This window comes from Silurus meridionalis, chromosome 21, assembly GCF_014805685.1.
Source record: "Silurus meridionalis isolate SWU-2019-XX chromosome 21, ASM1480568v1, whole genome shotgun sequence".
Classification (NCBI taxonomy): Eukaryota; Metazoa; Chordata; class Actinopteri; order Siluriformes; family Siluridae; genus Silurus; species Silurus meridionalis.
Genome location: NC_060904.1, coordinates 3,442,230 through 3,459,588, shown reverse-complemented (window position 1 = coordinate 3,459,588; position 17,359 = coordinate 3,442,230). Strand labels below are relative to the sequence as shown.

Here is a 17,359-nt window from a genome sequence, read left to right as displayed (position 1 = left end):
TGGTATTTTTGTCTGATAATGACTACATTTATATTATCTTCAGATCATTTTTATATGCTTTATTTGGCGTGTTTATTACATTTACACGGGGCAGAACAGTAGAGTAGAGAGAGATCAACCTCACAGCTTTGAGTCAGTACACGGGTTCTAAATGTGCCCAATTGTCCTTCAAACCTCCAAGAAACATCTGTATGTTCTTGGTTTTACACCCAGTGTTTTGATAAAAGACTCCGGATCTTCATGACCCAAATCAAGATGAAGCTCTTACTGAATACGTTTAAATGTAAAACATCTATAACGGGTTCCTCTCCAAACTGTTACCACAAAGTTGGATAGGACATCTTTGGATGAGGTAACATGACATTTTTCCTTCACTTGAACTTGGAGACCAAAAAATCGGCACAGCCCCATGAAGATCTGCTTTACATGAGTTTGGAAAAGATCTCCTGCTCTAGAGCTCTTTGAGATGAATGTGAACGCTGACTGCACCCCAGGCCTCCTCATCTCTCCTACATCAGTAGCTGACTTTGCTCACACCCTTGTATCTGAATCTCACACAAATCTCCACAAGCACACTCTGAAATCTTGAGGAAGAATCTTCCCAGAAGAGTGGAAGTTATTATAACAGCAAATGTGGACTAAATATGGAATGGGAGGTTCAAAAATCTGAAAACCAATCATATGCTGAGGTGTCCAAAAGATTACGTCATAACGAGAATAAAAAGTCATCTAATTTAAGGCTCCGGTTACATGTCAGAGATTGAAGACGTAAAGAGCGTCTCGAATTCCCGTCTGAGACCTAAGTCTATAAACCCCTGTTAAAGCCAACGGAAAACCCCACAGCACGTACTGGGGAATGTGATGATGATGATGTAATCGTGTACAAATAGCCTGCCGTGCACCATGAAGGGGTTGTTTCCAATATTAAGCCCAAATGCCAATACACAAACAGACACACAGGCAAACACACGTTCACACACATATACACAACCAGACAGACAAGCAAACACACGCACAAACAAGCATACAGACCCAAAGTCAGCCACACACTGTACACTCCTGATTATGTTCAAATGTTCCGGCATGAAACGAAGGGCCAAAAGTCGCAGTGTGTGCTTGGACGAGATTTCAAAGGCCGCTTTGGAAAAATGGAGGTGAAGGAAAGTGTGTTTCCAGCCAGCACATCTGTTTATGAAAGTGGGCTGAGAGACCACATGCCTCTGATACTGAAAAATAGATTGACTTTCACATAAGAAATCTGAAATGAGACAAATGCACAAATTTCCACAAATCTACTGCACGGACATGAACTTTGTTTATTCAAAAGTCTGATCTTTCTACATTAGATCGGACTGGATAGCGGATTCATACTTGGTCTGAGAACATTATTCAGTGACATGGTGCACTAAAAATATATTTTCTCATGATGATCATAAACCACAGATCAAAACAGCCTAAGCCATGTACACATTTAACATCTGTAACCACATGCGTGGCATTTGGTAGACGCCAAATGTGTCCAGAGCGACATACGATTATCTCATCAATGGTTGATGCTGAAGGGCCTTACTCAAGGGCCCAATAATAGCTGCCTCCCATCAGAAGGCAGCCGGCTATGGAAGTGGTCACTCAGTGGTTCTTCTAATTGAAAGGTCTTGAGTTTAAATCTCAGCACCACCAAGCCAGCTACTGATAGGCCCTTGAGCAAGGCCCTTATCTATATGTTTAGTTGTAAATGTAAAGTCCAACATCTGGATCATTGAGCTACTACTTTTAAAAAAAAGTAAAAAAAAAAAAAAAAAAAAAAATGGGCAGTCTTTTTAGTCTTCCTTTTTTATTTTTCCATTCCATGTTACAAAAACGTCTCATTTTTTGTGTAATGTTTTATTCAACAGCAAAAACATACTTCTGCATTTTCTATCCCTGATTATTTTTCAAGCTTTAAAAGCAAAGAGGATGGTCCAGATGTTAACAATCCTCCCATCGTTGCTCCTCAAGCATCTCAGGCCAGTATACAGGGTTCCTACACATTTTTTTCATTTTAAAATTCCATACTTTTTCAGGCTCAAATATGCAGAAACATTTTTAAGACCATATTTAACAAGGATTTTTTAATTCCAACTATAACACGCGTTACATTACAATCTCTGTTTTTTGTGTTCAGTCGCACTGTAGGGGGCGCTGTACTGTCACGGCTACTGCTGCCTTACAACGTAACAACCAATGACGGCTGTGAAGAGCCGGTCTAGCGCTGATCTTTTGGCAGCTCTGAGAGCCGTCAACGAAAAAGGCGGTTTTTGAAAATGCCGTTTCTTGGCTTTCGAAAACGTCGTTTTCTGACATTGCCGCGACGTTTCAAAGAGCCGGAAAGTAAACAAATAGCAGGCGGAAATGACGCAGGTCTAAACGTTTTACACTGGGGCTTAACCACATTCTCAAACTCAGCAGATGCACACTATGTGCTCGTGTGGTACAGACTGGTGATGGTAAGAGCCTACACAATCAATAAGCAGCACACGGGCAGTTTAGCTCCCTTGGCTCTCGCACATCTTATCAAGGTTACTGGGGTATCAAATATACATGCAAACTATTAAAGCAGAAAATCTGAGCCACATCAGACATTTGGATGGCATTTGTGCCAGAAATGTAGCCAGTAAGTGATCAGAGCGGAGAACTGTTTGAATTACAGATGCAATAAGGAATGCTTTGAATGAACTGAGCCACACATAAACCCTAATTACTGCAGTTCAGGACAACCTTCAAGTCCTCCTAAACGACTTCTTTCTGCTGAGTGAAAAGGTCAGTTTCGTGTTTGGTTTATGTGTTTGTGCATCTAATGCTGCCACACCGTTAGATCCAGAAGCAGTCAGCACAGAAAAATGTCTTGACCGAAGCACAAAGTGTTTGCTGTGATTTTCCACAGAGCGTGCCCAGACCGGCGAGGAAAAGCAGAAACATCACACAACCTCGGGCACGAAAAACCATTTCAAGATCAACAAACTCGCATAAAACATTTCAGAAAAAAGGGATCCATTTCAATTCCATTTACTGAAGTAGGGGGATGTTATAATAGTTCAAGTGAAATAAAGAGGGGAAGTCGTATCAAGTGTATTGACACACACACACACACACACACACACACACACACACACACACACACACACACACACACGTATGCATGGATGTATTATTTATAAATTCATGTATAAATTCCGAGAACAATCATAATCTGAACTGTACATGGACACACACACACACACACACACACACACACACACACACACACACACACACACACAACACACACATGGGCCTACATAGAAAAACATTCACTAACCTTGTGATCAACATTAGCTTGTGCTTTCCAGACAGGTGGCCTTCCAAAAATGATGCCACACACTAATACACACACACACACACACACACACACACACACACACACACACACACACTGTGTCACTGAAGTATTTCCTCTTTGCTGTGTCTGGCACCAGGTACATTCTCAGTGATCCATCTGTTCTGCTACTCTACCAGCATGTGACTCACACACACACACACACACACACACACACACACACACACACACACACACACGTTTTATGCTAATAAGAAATATCCTAGACAATAACTGTAACTAGCTCTGGTCAGCCTATTTTATATATATATATATATATATATATATATATATATATATACACAGTAAATGCTGTGATTGGTCCAAAGATTGATTCACACTACAACCAAGATGTAACCGATTTACACTGAAATATTGACCTACTCCACCTTACAAAAACACGATGTTAAGGGTCTGTGGTGATTTTTGTCTCTAAAGATTCGATTTGACACCGGGCCAGATGTTACGTTACCCTCCTACGTGCGTCAACAACCACCGGAGTCTTCTTCAGAAATCACACCGGTGGTCTGGGGTCATTAAGGACCTAAAGCAACATGTCCAATTTTTTCCCCACATTCGCAATCAGCCTGAGGTTTAGAGAAGGAAGACCCTCGTTCTGTATTACCTCACCTCCCCAATGAGGTCAGCCATGAACGCGTGCCAAAAAAAAAAAGAAAAGAAAAAAAAACCTTCCAAAAGCAAAGCTTATAAGATCTCGGTGATGCCGTTCCTCTGGTGAGTAAACTCGAAAGGTCAGCAGCTGAGAAAAAACAGCAGGCTTCTTCTATTGTTCACAATACCATGACTCATGGGCTGCAGCAAGGGCCAGGGACTTCTGAGAAGTGAGATGAGATAGAGGACCCCCCCCCTTTCCAACGAATGAACAGCTCAGGAGACGAAAAGATGAAGAAGAGAACGGCAGGTCCTTGTTTGCAAATCGAGGCAGAAGATCGTTTCATTTCTAGTAGCCTACGTTCCTCGAAGGTTCCTTGATAAAAGCCTTCATGATGATAAGGTGAGGGTGAGATATTTAACAATGCCTTTGAATCTTCTACCATATACCACGATTTAATCTTGCAACCTCGGTTTGGTATCTGTCCAGCTTTTCTTTCTGGGCTGGATTGACACCAACCAAATTCAATCCTTTTAAATGTTATATATAATTTCTAACTAAATTGTCGGATCGCCACAGCTGTAGTCAGTCAGCAGAGATTTTAATATCGAAGCAAATGGAAAAGCTTCTGTGCAGCCCCATGAAGTTATACCTCAACCCTACTGAACACCTCTGGATTAATGAGAACAAATCTCCACAAGCACAAGAAGAATCTCCAAAATCTTGTGAAAATCCCGACATGGGAATACGGTCCATAGCACGTACGGTCAGCTTGAGGCAGATTTACAGCTGTAGATGAGCATTTGAAGCAGAACAAGCTAAAGATTGCATATCATTTTTTAATAAAACCTGCAACGCCTGAGGTCCTGGTGTTCCTACGTGGAAAATGAGAATTCTGAGAGTATTCTGACTGGATTTCGACAAAGCAGTTTGTTTCATTTTGCTGCCTTTCTGTAAACGTCAGTGTGGCCGCATTGTTTTGTCTGGGACTGTTATTAAGACTGTTATTCTTGGGTATTAGTCACTCTACATGTAATCTTGGTCCGGATTGCACGTTTGCTGCTTTCTTTCTTTCTTTCTTTATGATTGCACAAATGAAGGATAGATTTCAACTTCCATCTTTGGACACACATAAAAGATGAAGGAGATGATCTTTGGACTCGACCCCATTTTTTTGGTGGGTCCTCGGTTTCACAGACCTGGTCTTGACTCCAACTGTTACAGTTTGTCCAAATCCTGAAATCGACCAACATTCCCCATTGCACATCACACGACCTCGTCACCAATGTGCTACACGTGTCTCTGATTTGCGACACTGACTGAATCTTCGGCAACATACTTGGTTTAATTTTGCAGCCTTTCTGTTGATATTGGTGTGACCCCCATTGTTTTGTCTGGGACTTTATAAAGAATCTGAATGTTGTGGTACATTTTGTATTGGGTTCTAAAAATACTCATTAAGACAAACGCTTCTAATCACATGGCCTAGACATGTGCCTCGTCCAAAGCTTCAGTTCTATGGTGTTTTTCTGAAGGAGATCTCCAAACCTGGAAAAGCATGTTTTGTGTGTGTGTGCGTGTGTGTGTGTGTGTGTGTGTGTGTGTGTGTGTGTGTGTGTGTGTGTGTGTGTGTGTGAGAAAGAAGCAATGTTTCCCTTGCAACTGACTCATACCAGGGTAGGAAGTTTCAACTGCACAACAGGTGAAGTGAGAAGTGAAAGCTGTGTTTGCAGTGAGACAAAGTGCCTTTTGTCGTATTACAGATATTTATCTACCAGACACACACACACACACACACACACACACATGCACATTGATGCAAATGAAACACGATTTTTTTATAGAGCAGCTTATGTGCTAAAAATAGCAGAAACCGATGAACTCTTTCACATGATCAATCGTTTTTAGTGAGAACGGAAAACAGCATATTTTTGCTCCGTCTTCTTGGAACAGCTAAAGAAAGCTCTTTCGATTCGAGTACTCGAACGCTGACTCTCTTACGCAATGAAGATTCCTTTCCCTTCGTGTGCTTTTACACCACAAAAGGAAATCGCTTACGACATCAGATAACACGAGTTTGAGTCGAGAAGTCGAAACGTAGCTTAAAACAAGGGTCAAACAGTTGCCTGGGAACGAAACTCAAAACCATGAGGTGAAGGTTTAGCACCTTGCTTGAAGGCCCTGCTGTGGCAGGTTGGTGGCGCTGGAATTTGAACTCGCCCCTTTCTGATAGAAAGTTCACCATGTTACCCTGTGAACTTCCCACTTAGAGATAATGAAACCGATTTACACAATCCAAACAAAAATACTGAGGTACCAGACCTTTCCAGCCATTTAAATGTATTCTCCAAATTGTGACCACAAAGTTGGAGACACAATTGTCTTTGGATGCTGCAGAATACAATTTTTTCCATTTTTTGAACTAGAAGACCAAACCTGTTCCACAATGACAATGCACTAAAGCCAGCACCATGAAAATCTGCTTTACATAGGCTGGTGGTATGTGAAAAAATCTCTTGCTATAAAGCTCCAACTCTATTAAACACTTTTGGGATGAACTGGAAAAGCTGACTGCGCCTCAGGCCTCCTCACCTCCTCAGTCCCCACAAACTCACTTTAACACAAATTCCACATCTAGTGGAACATCTTCCCAGAAAAATGGAGAAAATTGTATACCAGAAAATGGGGATTAAATGTGGAATGGGATGTTTAAAAGCTTAAACCCGATCTTATACTCTTATACTTTTGCCCATACAGTGCATTTCTTGAACCTGAGCGGTCGGACAACGCAGCCTATAATCAGAGGATTTCCTCCAGACTCATTAAAGCTGCGAACCGAGTGCATCCACAGATCAGGACCAAATTAGATAAGAGACCCCTGATTGCAGTCTGAGCTCTCATTATCTAAGTAAACAAACCTTCCAAACTCGTGTTAATCGCAGAGCCATTATCCGTCCTCATCTGCTAGCAATCCGGTCCATTTTTGGGATCGTGTACTCCTTCGTCTAATTATTCGCTGCAAAGCCTTTGTGAAGGCGAACGCTAAAAATCTTTTTTAAGATTCTATTAAAAGTGCAAAATACGAAGAGGCATGACCACATTTTTTTTTTTACGTTGTGAATACAAATCCCACCATTAACAGGCTTTATATTGGGCCTTTATTTAAAATGTTTGTTTAAACAATCAATTTTCTGTATTAAATTAGACCAGTTTATAGCCATTTGAAAGGTCTTGGGTGTTGGTCTTTCTACGCATCTTCTAGATCCTGATTGAACGTTTTGTGCTTTGCTTGCACAAATGAAAGTCGAAGGAGTTCAACCTTGATCTTTGGACTCGACCCCATTTTCTGGTGGGTCCTGGGTTTGACAGCTTTGGTCATGACTCCAAGGATCATGATTTGTCCAAATTCTGGATTCCCCATCAGCTCCTGCACATTGTATGACCATGTCACATTGTGTCACGTGATGTGTCGCATGTCTCAAATTTGCTCCAAGCTTTAGTATTAGGCTTAGTAACCATTGTTAATGTTTATAATGTTTTTTTTTGTTGTTGTTGCCAGATTTGCACTTAAGTCTGCATGTATGCTAGCCGTCCACTACGTTACGTGACTCCAACCCTACCCTTATGTCCTAAATTCATCATCCCACAAGCGTCATCCATGTAGTTAATCATTTATTACAGAAACAGGTAACCAATGCATCATGTAAATGTGGTCCAAATATGGTCTAATATGTAAACTAGTAAACATGTATGTATGTTTGCACACTGCAATTAACATATGGAAATGGCTTTGTGTCTAATAGAAGTCAGCACTCAGACATATACCTTTTGTTACAATGGCGTGAAATAAACTGAAAGAACAGGTTTTATCTGGTGTCACTTTTGTCCTCTGAGTCAGTCAGGTCTTCCTGGCTTTCATCACTGCTTATACTGATATGGCAAATTGCTCTGGCTTTAGCTTTTAGCCTCACGTTGAAATGTTCTCACTTGGCGAAATAGCAGACGAACGTATCCAAGGCAACTTACAGTTCGGATCGGATACAACCTCACAGGTCTTGGTGAGGGGTTGTGGGATTGTATCCTTCCGAATGTTGGCCAAAGCTTTAACCAGTTGTTAAAGAACTTTCCGTCCAAAAAACGTCACATTCAAACCACCTTCCTTTCCCATCATGAATGGTTTTTACTTTTGGCTCGAGGAAACTGGTTTCAGAAACACTTTCCTTCCTTTTAACACCAGATTACAATCAGAAGTCTCAAAATCACTCATTTCCATCTTGCTGTGACTCGTCCACCATTGATTGTTCTACTGTTTCTACCAACTCATGTATGAGCCCTCTCATAAATCCCACTTTTGGGCCATAGCACCATTAAAATCCCACTAATGGGCCCCAGCACCACTAACACTGCACTCGTGGGTCACAGCACCACTAAAATCCCATTTGTGGGCCACAGCACCTCTAAAATCCCACTCACTGACCCCAGCACCACCACGCTGCCACTCTTGGGCTTCAGCACTACCAAAATGCCACTCCTGGGCCCAAGAACCATCTGTAGGTGTTTTTAGGCAATAGACATCTCTCCTGCAGTGGGCTGGCGTTAGACCTGCTCACGGTGTGCGGGCCGAGCAGGAGCGATTTATTATAACGGAAGGGTGTGTGTCGGCCTGCACGGCTGCCCAAATGACTCATTACAGCTGCTCGGAGGTGACGAGATAAAGCACAAATACACTGAAGAGCCAAGGTTCAGTTTGCGACATCTGGGAAAGGGAGTTTATGAACCATAACTGTAAGATCTACACACACACACACAACGATATACACATACATACACTCATCGTCCAAGCACACAACACGGTACAGGACCGGTACTGTATCCCGAGCAGCACACTGACTGTGGTTAATGACCCATGAAGGTCCGAGGTGGCGCGAGTTAAAGCTGCTCCCATCATTCACGGCTTTCCTGTCAACTCTGATCCAACACAGGAACAGGAAATAGGCTTCATGCTAATCTGATAACAAAGTAACTAACAGTTAAACAGTTATAACTGTTAATAACTTTTACATCTACAGAACAATTACATTTCTCCACCAGGGCACTGCTCTCAAAATTGAGTAGTGAATTATCTCAGACGTAGTAGGTGGTCTGTTTCACGCTCGATTACTGGTCTACTAAATACAGTCTTGTTCTCGATCTGGAGAAGAAGTTGATCCTTATTCTACGAAGCGATAACGAGTCCATGGCCTACGGGACTCCGTCTTGATTCGGTCATTTGACTTGTGGACTCGACATCCACCATATAGAACACAAGCAGATAAAAGAAGATGATCAGGTGATCAGGAAAGTCTCAGTTCTCTGTCATGTTTACATCACGACTCCCTCTGTCTCATCCACTTTAACCCCAGACTTCTTGTTGCCTTCTGCCTGCTCATTTTGAGCTCCATGAACTAGTCTACGTCTGTGGTGTGTGAGAGCCAGAGAGAGGAAATGATGCACCAGTGATAGATTGTAAAAGCAGCACAATAAGAAGAAATAGGATGATGAGCTGAAAACAGTGATTGATTATTGATTTGATTGATTATTGAATATTGATTATTTCATCTCTTGGTACTGTTAAGTCCCGGTTTTGTACTTTACAACGGCGGTCGTGACCGTGAACGTTCTCTAACATCTCAACTGCATCTTGTCTCAGGTGTCGAATAAAAAAACAGCCAAATCACAAAAAAGTACAATTTCATAACAAGCAATGACTCGGTAATGGGAAGTGGGAGCTCAGTAGTAAAGACACTGCACTTCTGGTATCTGGAGGTTGTGAGTTCAAATCCCATCACCACCAAGTGGCTCGTGCTGGGTTAATAAGCAAAGATCTTCTGCTCTGGATAAAGATGTCCACTAAATAGTGTGAATGTAAACATGGTCATTGCATTGGTTTGCATCCATTTTCGTTATTCAACATGATTTAATGTCCATTTTTGGGGGTATGGGGTTTTCTGGGGGCTTAAAAGAAATTGCAATTCGGAAAATTTATTTTTTTGGACTCTACAATTACATCATTATCTTTAAAAATATAATGCATTGCATTAAATTCGTGCATTCATCTTTTTATTATTATTATTTTTTTTTTTAGTTGCAATGAGTCTTATGATGTCCAATGACCACTTTCTCATCAGCTTTCTGCAAGAACTCTGAAAATCACCCTCCAACTCACCTTAAAGCTCTATTGCATGCTGTGATGAAGAAGAAGAAGAAGGAGAAGAAAAAACAACTGATTGCCGATGAAAAAAAAAATAAAGAATAAAATCAAAGGGGGAAAAAAATCCCAGTAAAAATCCGGAAACTGCGCACAAAAATACAATCCAAACCTTCTCGACTGTGCAATCAGGGGATTTCTTTCTCCTCCTGGTGAACAATCCAAAGACTGAGAAAGAGAAAGAGTCCTTTTGAAGAAAAAAATATAAAGTTGCACACTGAAAACACTCAGGAAGTAAAGTTTCCTCTCCTGCCTGAACTCCTGCTTCTCTCACTGCATGATTTGGACTGAGAGTAAATTTTTTCCTTCACCGAGTCTGATGTCAGCAATAACGTGAGCGACAGGAAACTCTGGGTCTGATCTCAAACTGCTGTCTAGTGCACTAGTTAGGGTGGATAGTGCATGCTGTTCGGGTTCTCTGTAGTACACGTGGGGAAGGATCATGTAGAGATTTGGGTTTGAAGCTGCTGCATTATGAGAATATTTCGATGTGTTTGTCGCCCTCTGCTGGACAAATGCATGGGATGGGACAAAAATCCGGTTTTATATATAGTGGCCATAAACGCACCGAAATATTCAAAATGTTTTATTTGTAATAAAATTCTGAATTGTACTTTAAAGATAAATGTATGCGCATAATTTTAACACCAAAATCTCACTTATGAGTCTTAACACCACTAAAACCCCACTCATGGGCCCCAGCACCACTAAAATCACACTCATGGGTACAAGCACCACTAAAATCCCACTCATGAGCCCTAGCAGCACTACAATCACACTCATAATCCCCAGCACCACTAAAATCCCACTCATGGGCCCCAGCACCACTATAATCACACTAATGGGCCCCAGCACCACTAAAACCCCACTCATGGGCCCCAGCACCACTATAATCACACTCATGGGCCCCAGCACCACTATAATCACACTCATGGGCCCCAGCACCACTAAAACCCCACTCATGGGCCCCAGCACCACTAAAATACCACTAATAGGCCCCAGCACCACTAAAATACCACTAATAAGCCCCAGCACCACTAAAATCCCACTCATGGGCCCCAGCACCACTATAATCACACTCATGGGCCCCAGCACCACTAAAACCCCACTCATGGGCCCCAGCACCACTAAAATACCACTAATGGGCCCCAGCACCACTAAAATCCCATTCATGGGCTCCAGCACCACTAAAATCCCACTCATGGGCTCCAGCACCACTAAAATCCAAACCAAACATAGCAAACATTGTTTCCTTGTGCTTTTCGGTGTATTCAGCATAAGAACATGTTCTAGAGGCAGCATTACTGCAACATTATGAATAATAATCATAACCGTATCTGCCACAAATGATCATAATTATTATCCATAATGTTTATATTGAGATCACAAGTAAATTAAGTCGTGATAACGAGAAAACAACTTGTGTCGAGATCACGAAAGAAATATCATAATGCATGGCCTCTTTGGACGCCAGTGACGCATTAATTCCATTGTACGTAATAAATGTATGGATTAGAAAAAAACCGTGACGCAATTCGGTCACGTGACTCGCCAGCTCGGGAGCTCACGGACTTTGAGGACTTTGATTTTGAACAGTGACGCTGCAAGAGAGACGCTGATCCGGAAGTGAGTCTGGAGTGAAAAGGCTGAAGTCCTCTGGTGGTGGATCCTCATGTTCAGGGCTCCATGTTCCTCGGCTCTCCGTCCGTCATGAACAGGCTCGGGGTTGTTTCGCGGCATTTGTCACCGTCGCGCGCGGAACTTCGGCACTGCAGCGCGCGCGCTCCAGCCGACCCTGAAGATGTGGTGGTGGTGCACGGCCTGAGGACCCCTATAGGAAGGGCCAAGAGAGGCTCCTTCAAGGTGTGTGCATCATGTCATAATCATGATCTAAGCAGGTGGACATGGTGCAAAAGTGCTCCATAATAAAATAGTCAATTATAATATGTTTTGTGAGATCATAATGTGAAGGCATTCATTTGGCAAATGAGTCTGTGATTGAAGTGTCATATGGTCTGCATTTATATACCCTGAGAGAACCAAACAGAAGAGCAAGACCCTATCAAAACAAGTCTCGCTTGAACAACACTTAAACACTCCACCAAGTACCATAAAAGCCTAGAGAAGACCTTTTTAGCTGTGAAGCATGGTGGTGGTGATGGCATCGCGCTCTGAGGATGCCTTTCATCAGCAGGCTTGATGTTTTGTCTTCTAATCCAGTCCGACATACTTGGAGCAACTGTGAGCAGAAGAGCGATCAAAAGTTTTACAGCGTTTTACTGTGAATACGTATCAACCTCGAATCGAAACGAGGTTGTAACGTGGCACAATCTGGAAAGGTTCAAGCGGGTAATTATTTCTGCCATCAGACTGCATTTATATTTGACCTTCGGTCTTTGTGGTGTCGCTGCCCTACAGGACACGACCCCAGACGAGCTGCTGAGTGCGGTGATGATGGCGGTGCTGAGGGACGTGGGACTGCCCTCTGATAAACTAGGGGACGTGTGTGTCGGTGAGTCCAGCAACGTTTTCCAGCTCTGACACACCGACATTTTTCGGGTTTGTTCGAGAGGAAACATTACTCCATCATCCTGGTCAGTAGATGTTTCCAACCACAATATGCACATCTGGACATATTTTGATATTAAAACAGTGCAGCCCTCACATTCTCATGTCGGACTTAATCCTAGCATTACCATTCAGCAACTGCTGGGCCCTTGAGTAAGGCCCTTAACCCGCAATTGCTCAGTTGAATTAATGAGATCATTGTATGGTGCACTGATAAACATCTGGCACATTATATAAGCTGAGCAATGACTCTATTTGTGTGCTGTGTCCATGTTCATATATCTGTATAATGTGTTGGCTTTCCTCCTGTAGGTAATGTGTTACAGCCTGGTGCAGGAGCTGTGATGGCTCGGATTGCACAATTCATCAGGTGTAGTAATGCAGAATATGAATTCAATGTAACATATGAGGTGATATCAAAAAGTTTCGAGACAATCAAGCAACAGATCCAGTCGCTTTCGTAGAACGTCCTTCTTCAGATGCCTTCAAACCTGGCAGTAGATTTTGCTACTGACGGTCTGGTTCTTGGGTACGAGTTCTTCATGCTACTATTGTGCGAATATTGTGGATTGTTCTCAGACGATCATTGTCTGAGAGTTTCGGAGGTTGAGCTCGTTGAGGGTCTTCCTGATCTCTCGTCGTCAAAACAACTTGCAGCATCGGCGTAAACTTGCCGAATCATGTCAAACATCTTTGTGGCAGATTTGCCCAGTTTCACGCAGAATTTCACGCTTGCTCTTTGTAACGCACGTGGTCAGTTTAGCACCAGTTGCACGGTTCCAGACGTACACAGGATGATGTTTTTTCACACCGACTCATGAAGGTCGGTGCTCCCTGTGACTGTGCGTGCAGCCTTGTGCTGCCACCTGTTGGCACGTTACAAAACTAGTCTCCAAATTTTTTTTTTATACCACCTCGTAATAAAATATGATATGATCTATATTATATTGTTATAATATATTGTGTTATAAGTTTTGATAGAATCTCATAATCCTACTAATGCATTTCTCTCGGGTTTCCAGTGGTTTTCCCGAAACGGTGCCCGTGTACACAGTTAACCGTCAGTGTTCGTCTGGACTGCAGGCTCTTTTTAACGTCGCAGGTGAGAATCGAGCTCCAGGAAAAAAATACAGAAGGAAATGTGTGTGTGTGTGTGTGTGTGTGTGTGTGTGTGTGTGTGTGTGTGTGTGTGTGTGTGTGTAAGAAAAAAAAAAGAACAATCTTTCTTTGTTTTTTTTGTTTTTTTAAAGGTGGTATCAGGAACGGCTCTTATGATTTGGGTCTTGCATGTGGGTTAGTATTTCTCTATGACATTATGTAAGTTATTCTATTAAAGGCATTGATTGAAACTCAGAAGATGCTGTATGTGGAATTTCCCACTTTAACCAGGATTTTTGAACCAACATGATGCTTTATTTCATTTTGGTTCTAAAAGTGGTTCTGGCTTCGGGGGCAAATTTGGTACCATTTTTGAAAGGAGTCTCCAGTGTAGGGCTGCAACTAACGATTACTTGGATAATCAATGAATTGGACAAATTATTATTAATATTATTATTTATTAATAATTATTATATACATTAGATGTTTTGCTTACTATAACTATGTAAAACCCCAATTCAGGGTATTTATGTATAAAAGTGTACTTAAATGCAAAAGCCACATAGAGTTTAACTATCATTAAAACACAGTGTTTGAGGGATTTCTCCTTTACACAAATGTACTCATGCTGAGTTGTTTCCTTCTGTAAAAAAAACAGCATTTAAATATTAAAAGCGAAACAATTTGTGTAAATCAACATTTGTGCAATTGACTGCGATATAGCAGGAAGATCTTCCAGTCCAGCTCATGTAAAGCATATCTTTATGAAGCGGGCTTTGTGCACAGTGTCATGCAGTGTCATGCTGGAACAGATCTGGGGTCTTCTAGTTCAAGTGAAGAAAACATTTTATACCACTGCATCCAGACAATTTGTAAAATCTGTGCAGTAGCAGTTTTGGGAAGAACCACATACGGCAGGGAAAGTCGGGTTTCTGATACTTTTGTTCAAATGGGCAGTATAACTTACATATACTGTGTGTGTGTGTGTGTGTGCGTGCGTGTGTTTGTGTGTGTGTGTGTGTGTGTGTGTGTGTCTGTCCAGGGTGGAGAGCATGTCTCTGCGTTCTGTTGGAAACCCAGGAGATCTCAGCACCAGGCTGATGGATAACGAGAAGGCCAGAGAGTGTCTCATCCCCATGGGGTAAATCTGTAAAGCTGCTTCTGCAGTACTTCACTTTCTTGTTTTAAAAACACACAAAGCTGATTCTGTCTCTCTATCTCTCTTTCTCTCTCTCTCTCTCTCTCTTTCTCTATCTATCACAGAATCACCTCAGAGAATGTTGCTGAGAGATACGGCATCACCAGAGAGAAGCAGGATTCGTTCGCTTGCAGCTCTCAACACAAGTATGATGATCAGGACATTTGTGAAAATAAGTCTCACACACACACTTAGTATAATTTACATTTTAATGTGATTTAACACAATACAATGCAATGCAAAAAAAAAAATATGTTATGCAATTGAATATGGTAGTTCACGTTTATTTCCTTGTTTCAGACAGACGCCAACTTGTATCCGATGCACACTTTTTTTAAAATGGATGCATCACATCGTTAACTTTTATGCTTTTTTTTTTTTTTAATCTTACCTTCCCTAATATAAACCTGTGATTTGCCCTGGGTGCTGCTGTCGGCCAGCATCTCTCAGACTAATCAGAATCAAGACGAGCATGTTTGATCTCACATTTTCATCGTTCTCTTCCTGTTTAGGGCAGCTCAGGCTCAGAAACAGGGTCTGTTCGAGCAGGAGATCATTCCAGTTACCACCAAGTTTCTGGATGAGAATGGAACCGAGCGAACCATCACGGTCACCAAGGACGACGGCATCCGGCCAGGCACCACCATGGCAGGTCTGGGCAAACTGCGGCCTGCTTTTAAGGACGACGGCAGCACCACGGCAGGTGGGTATAAGTGTGTTTAAATTAGCGTACACTGGTATAATATGGAGGAATATAATCGTGTGTGTGTGTAGGTAATGCCAGTCAGGTAAGTGATGGAGCAGCAGCCGTGTTGATGGGTCGCAGAGGTACAGTAGAGGCTCTCGGCCTCCCGGTGTTAGGAATCCTGCGAGCCGGTGCCGTGGTGGGCGTTCCTCCAGATGTGATGGGAATTGGGCCAGCCTATGCGATTCCAGCTGCCCTGGAGAAGGCAGGTAGGCAGTGTCTGCTGTTCTGTGTAGTGTTCCCCCCTTGATACCCCATGAAGACCCCACTACGCTCTAAATCAAATACAGAATACCTCATGTTTTCCCACTTTCAGGTTTAACCGTCGGTGATGTCGATGTCTTCGAGATCAACGAAGCCTTCGCCAGTCAGGTACGTGGATTTCCGAAACACACCACATGCGCTGTTGGTGAAAGGGCTCAACATGTGCTTCTGAACCACAGGCGGTTTACTGCGTGGAGAAATTAGGCATCCCGATGGAGAAAGTGAACCCCAACGGTGGTGCCATCGCTCTGGGGCACCCGCTAGGCTGCACAGGAGCGCGCCAGACCGTGACTTTACTCAACGAACTCAAACGCAGGGGAAGGAGGTGAATATGTCCACTCTGGCAACTCAGGTATGGTTAAATCGGATGGTTCTTTCACGTGACAGCATGTGCTCGGGTCTTTCAGAGCCTACGGCGTGGTGTCGATGTGCATCGGAACCGGCATGGGAGCTGCTGCAGTCTTTGAGTATCCTGGACCTTGACAGAAGGCGACGAGAAGCTTACAAAAGAAGCATTCAGTAATCATGAGGAAAAATTGCTCACTCAAATTGAACACTAATGTATGAATGAAGCTCCTGCGGTGGGCAGAATGAACTCTGCGCATGAATCTGGGTCACATCTGGTCTCCAAATGGTGATCATTCGGTAATATTTGTAAGGAGTAAGGAGTAGGACTAAAAACAATAGCTAACAAATAGCTAACAACTAACAGACACGGGGCAGCCATCTTGAATATCCAGTAACAATGTTCTTTATTGTTCCTTAGTGGATGCCTAGAAATTGTCTAGATTTTGGAAAAAGCTGCATTGATTGTGTTTGTGCCTGAACGTTGATATTATTGACCTATTGAAGGCTATGAAATGAGTTTTATTTGAATGAGTTTTTTCATGAAACTGGATCGTATTTGAAGCAAAAAACAAACTAATTCACAAACTGAATTTTGGGTGATGGATTTCTATTACTTTTCAACTAAATGCCCCAAATTCCCCAGGGTTTAATAGAGTCTGTCCATCTATTCATTCATCCATCTTTTCCTTCTCATCCCTGCTGATCAGCTACAATCAATATATGATACTGAATGTGTAGAATTTTATAAACCTGCAGTTTAATTCTAATATGATTGTTATGGAAATCTTACAAATAAATTACATTTGGATTTATTGAAGTGTATGTGTGAAGTGCAGCTTGTATCGCAGTACAGATTTACTGTCCTCTGAAAATAACTTTAACAT

The 17,359-nt window shown here is 42.3% G+C and overlaps 2 protein-coding genes across 2 annotated transcripts in view; one reads left to right on the top strand and one right to left on the bottom strand.

Moving 5' to 3' along the window:
- The window catches only part of map3k22 (mitogen-activated protein kinase kinase kinase 22), a 51,862-nt gene extending 41,311 nt beyond the window's left edge, over window positions 1–10,551 (bottom strand). Inside the window, exon 1 of the mRNA XM_046834078.1 lies at window positions 10,213–10,551. The gene's annotated coding sequence lies outside the window, so the exon portion shown is untranslated. The remainder of the gene's footprint in view (window positions 1–10,212) is intronic.
- A 1,304-nt stretch (window positions 10,552–11,855) lies between these two features.
- Window positions 11,856–17,292, top strand: acaa1 (acetyl-CoA acyltransferase 1). Its single transcript, XM_046877561.1, has 12 exons — window positions 11,856–12,117; window positions 12,673–12,766; window positions 13,135–13,192; window positions 13,845–13,924; window positions 14,073–14,115; window positions 14,963–15,061; window positions 15,184–15,264; window positions 15,631–15,821; window positions 15,893–16,072; window positions 16,180–16,235; window positions 16,307–16,452; window positions 16,535–17,292. The coding sequence occupies exons 1-12, from the start codon at window positions 11,941–11,943 to the stop codon at window positions 16,608–16,610; spliced, it is 1,281 nt and encodes a 426-aa protein (XP_046733517.1). The 5' UTR covers window positions 11,856–11,940; the 3' UTR covers window positions 16,611–17,292.
- Window positions 17,293–17,359: the final 67 nt, after the last annotated feature.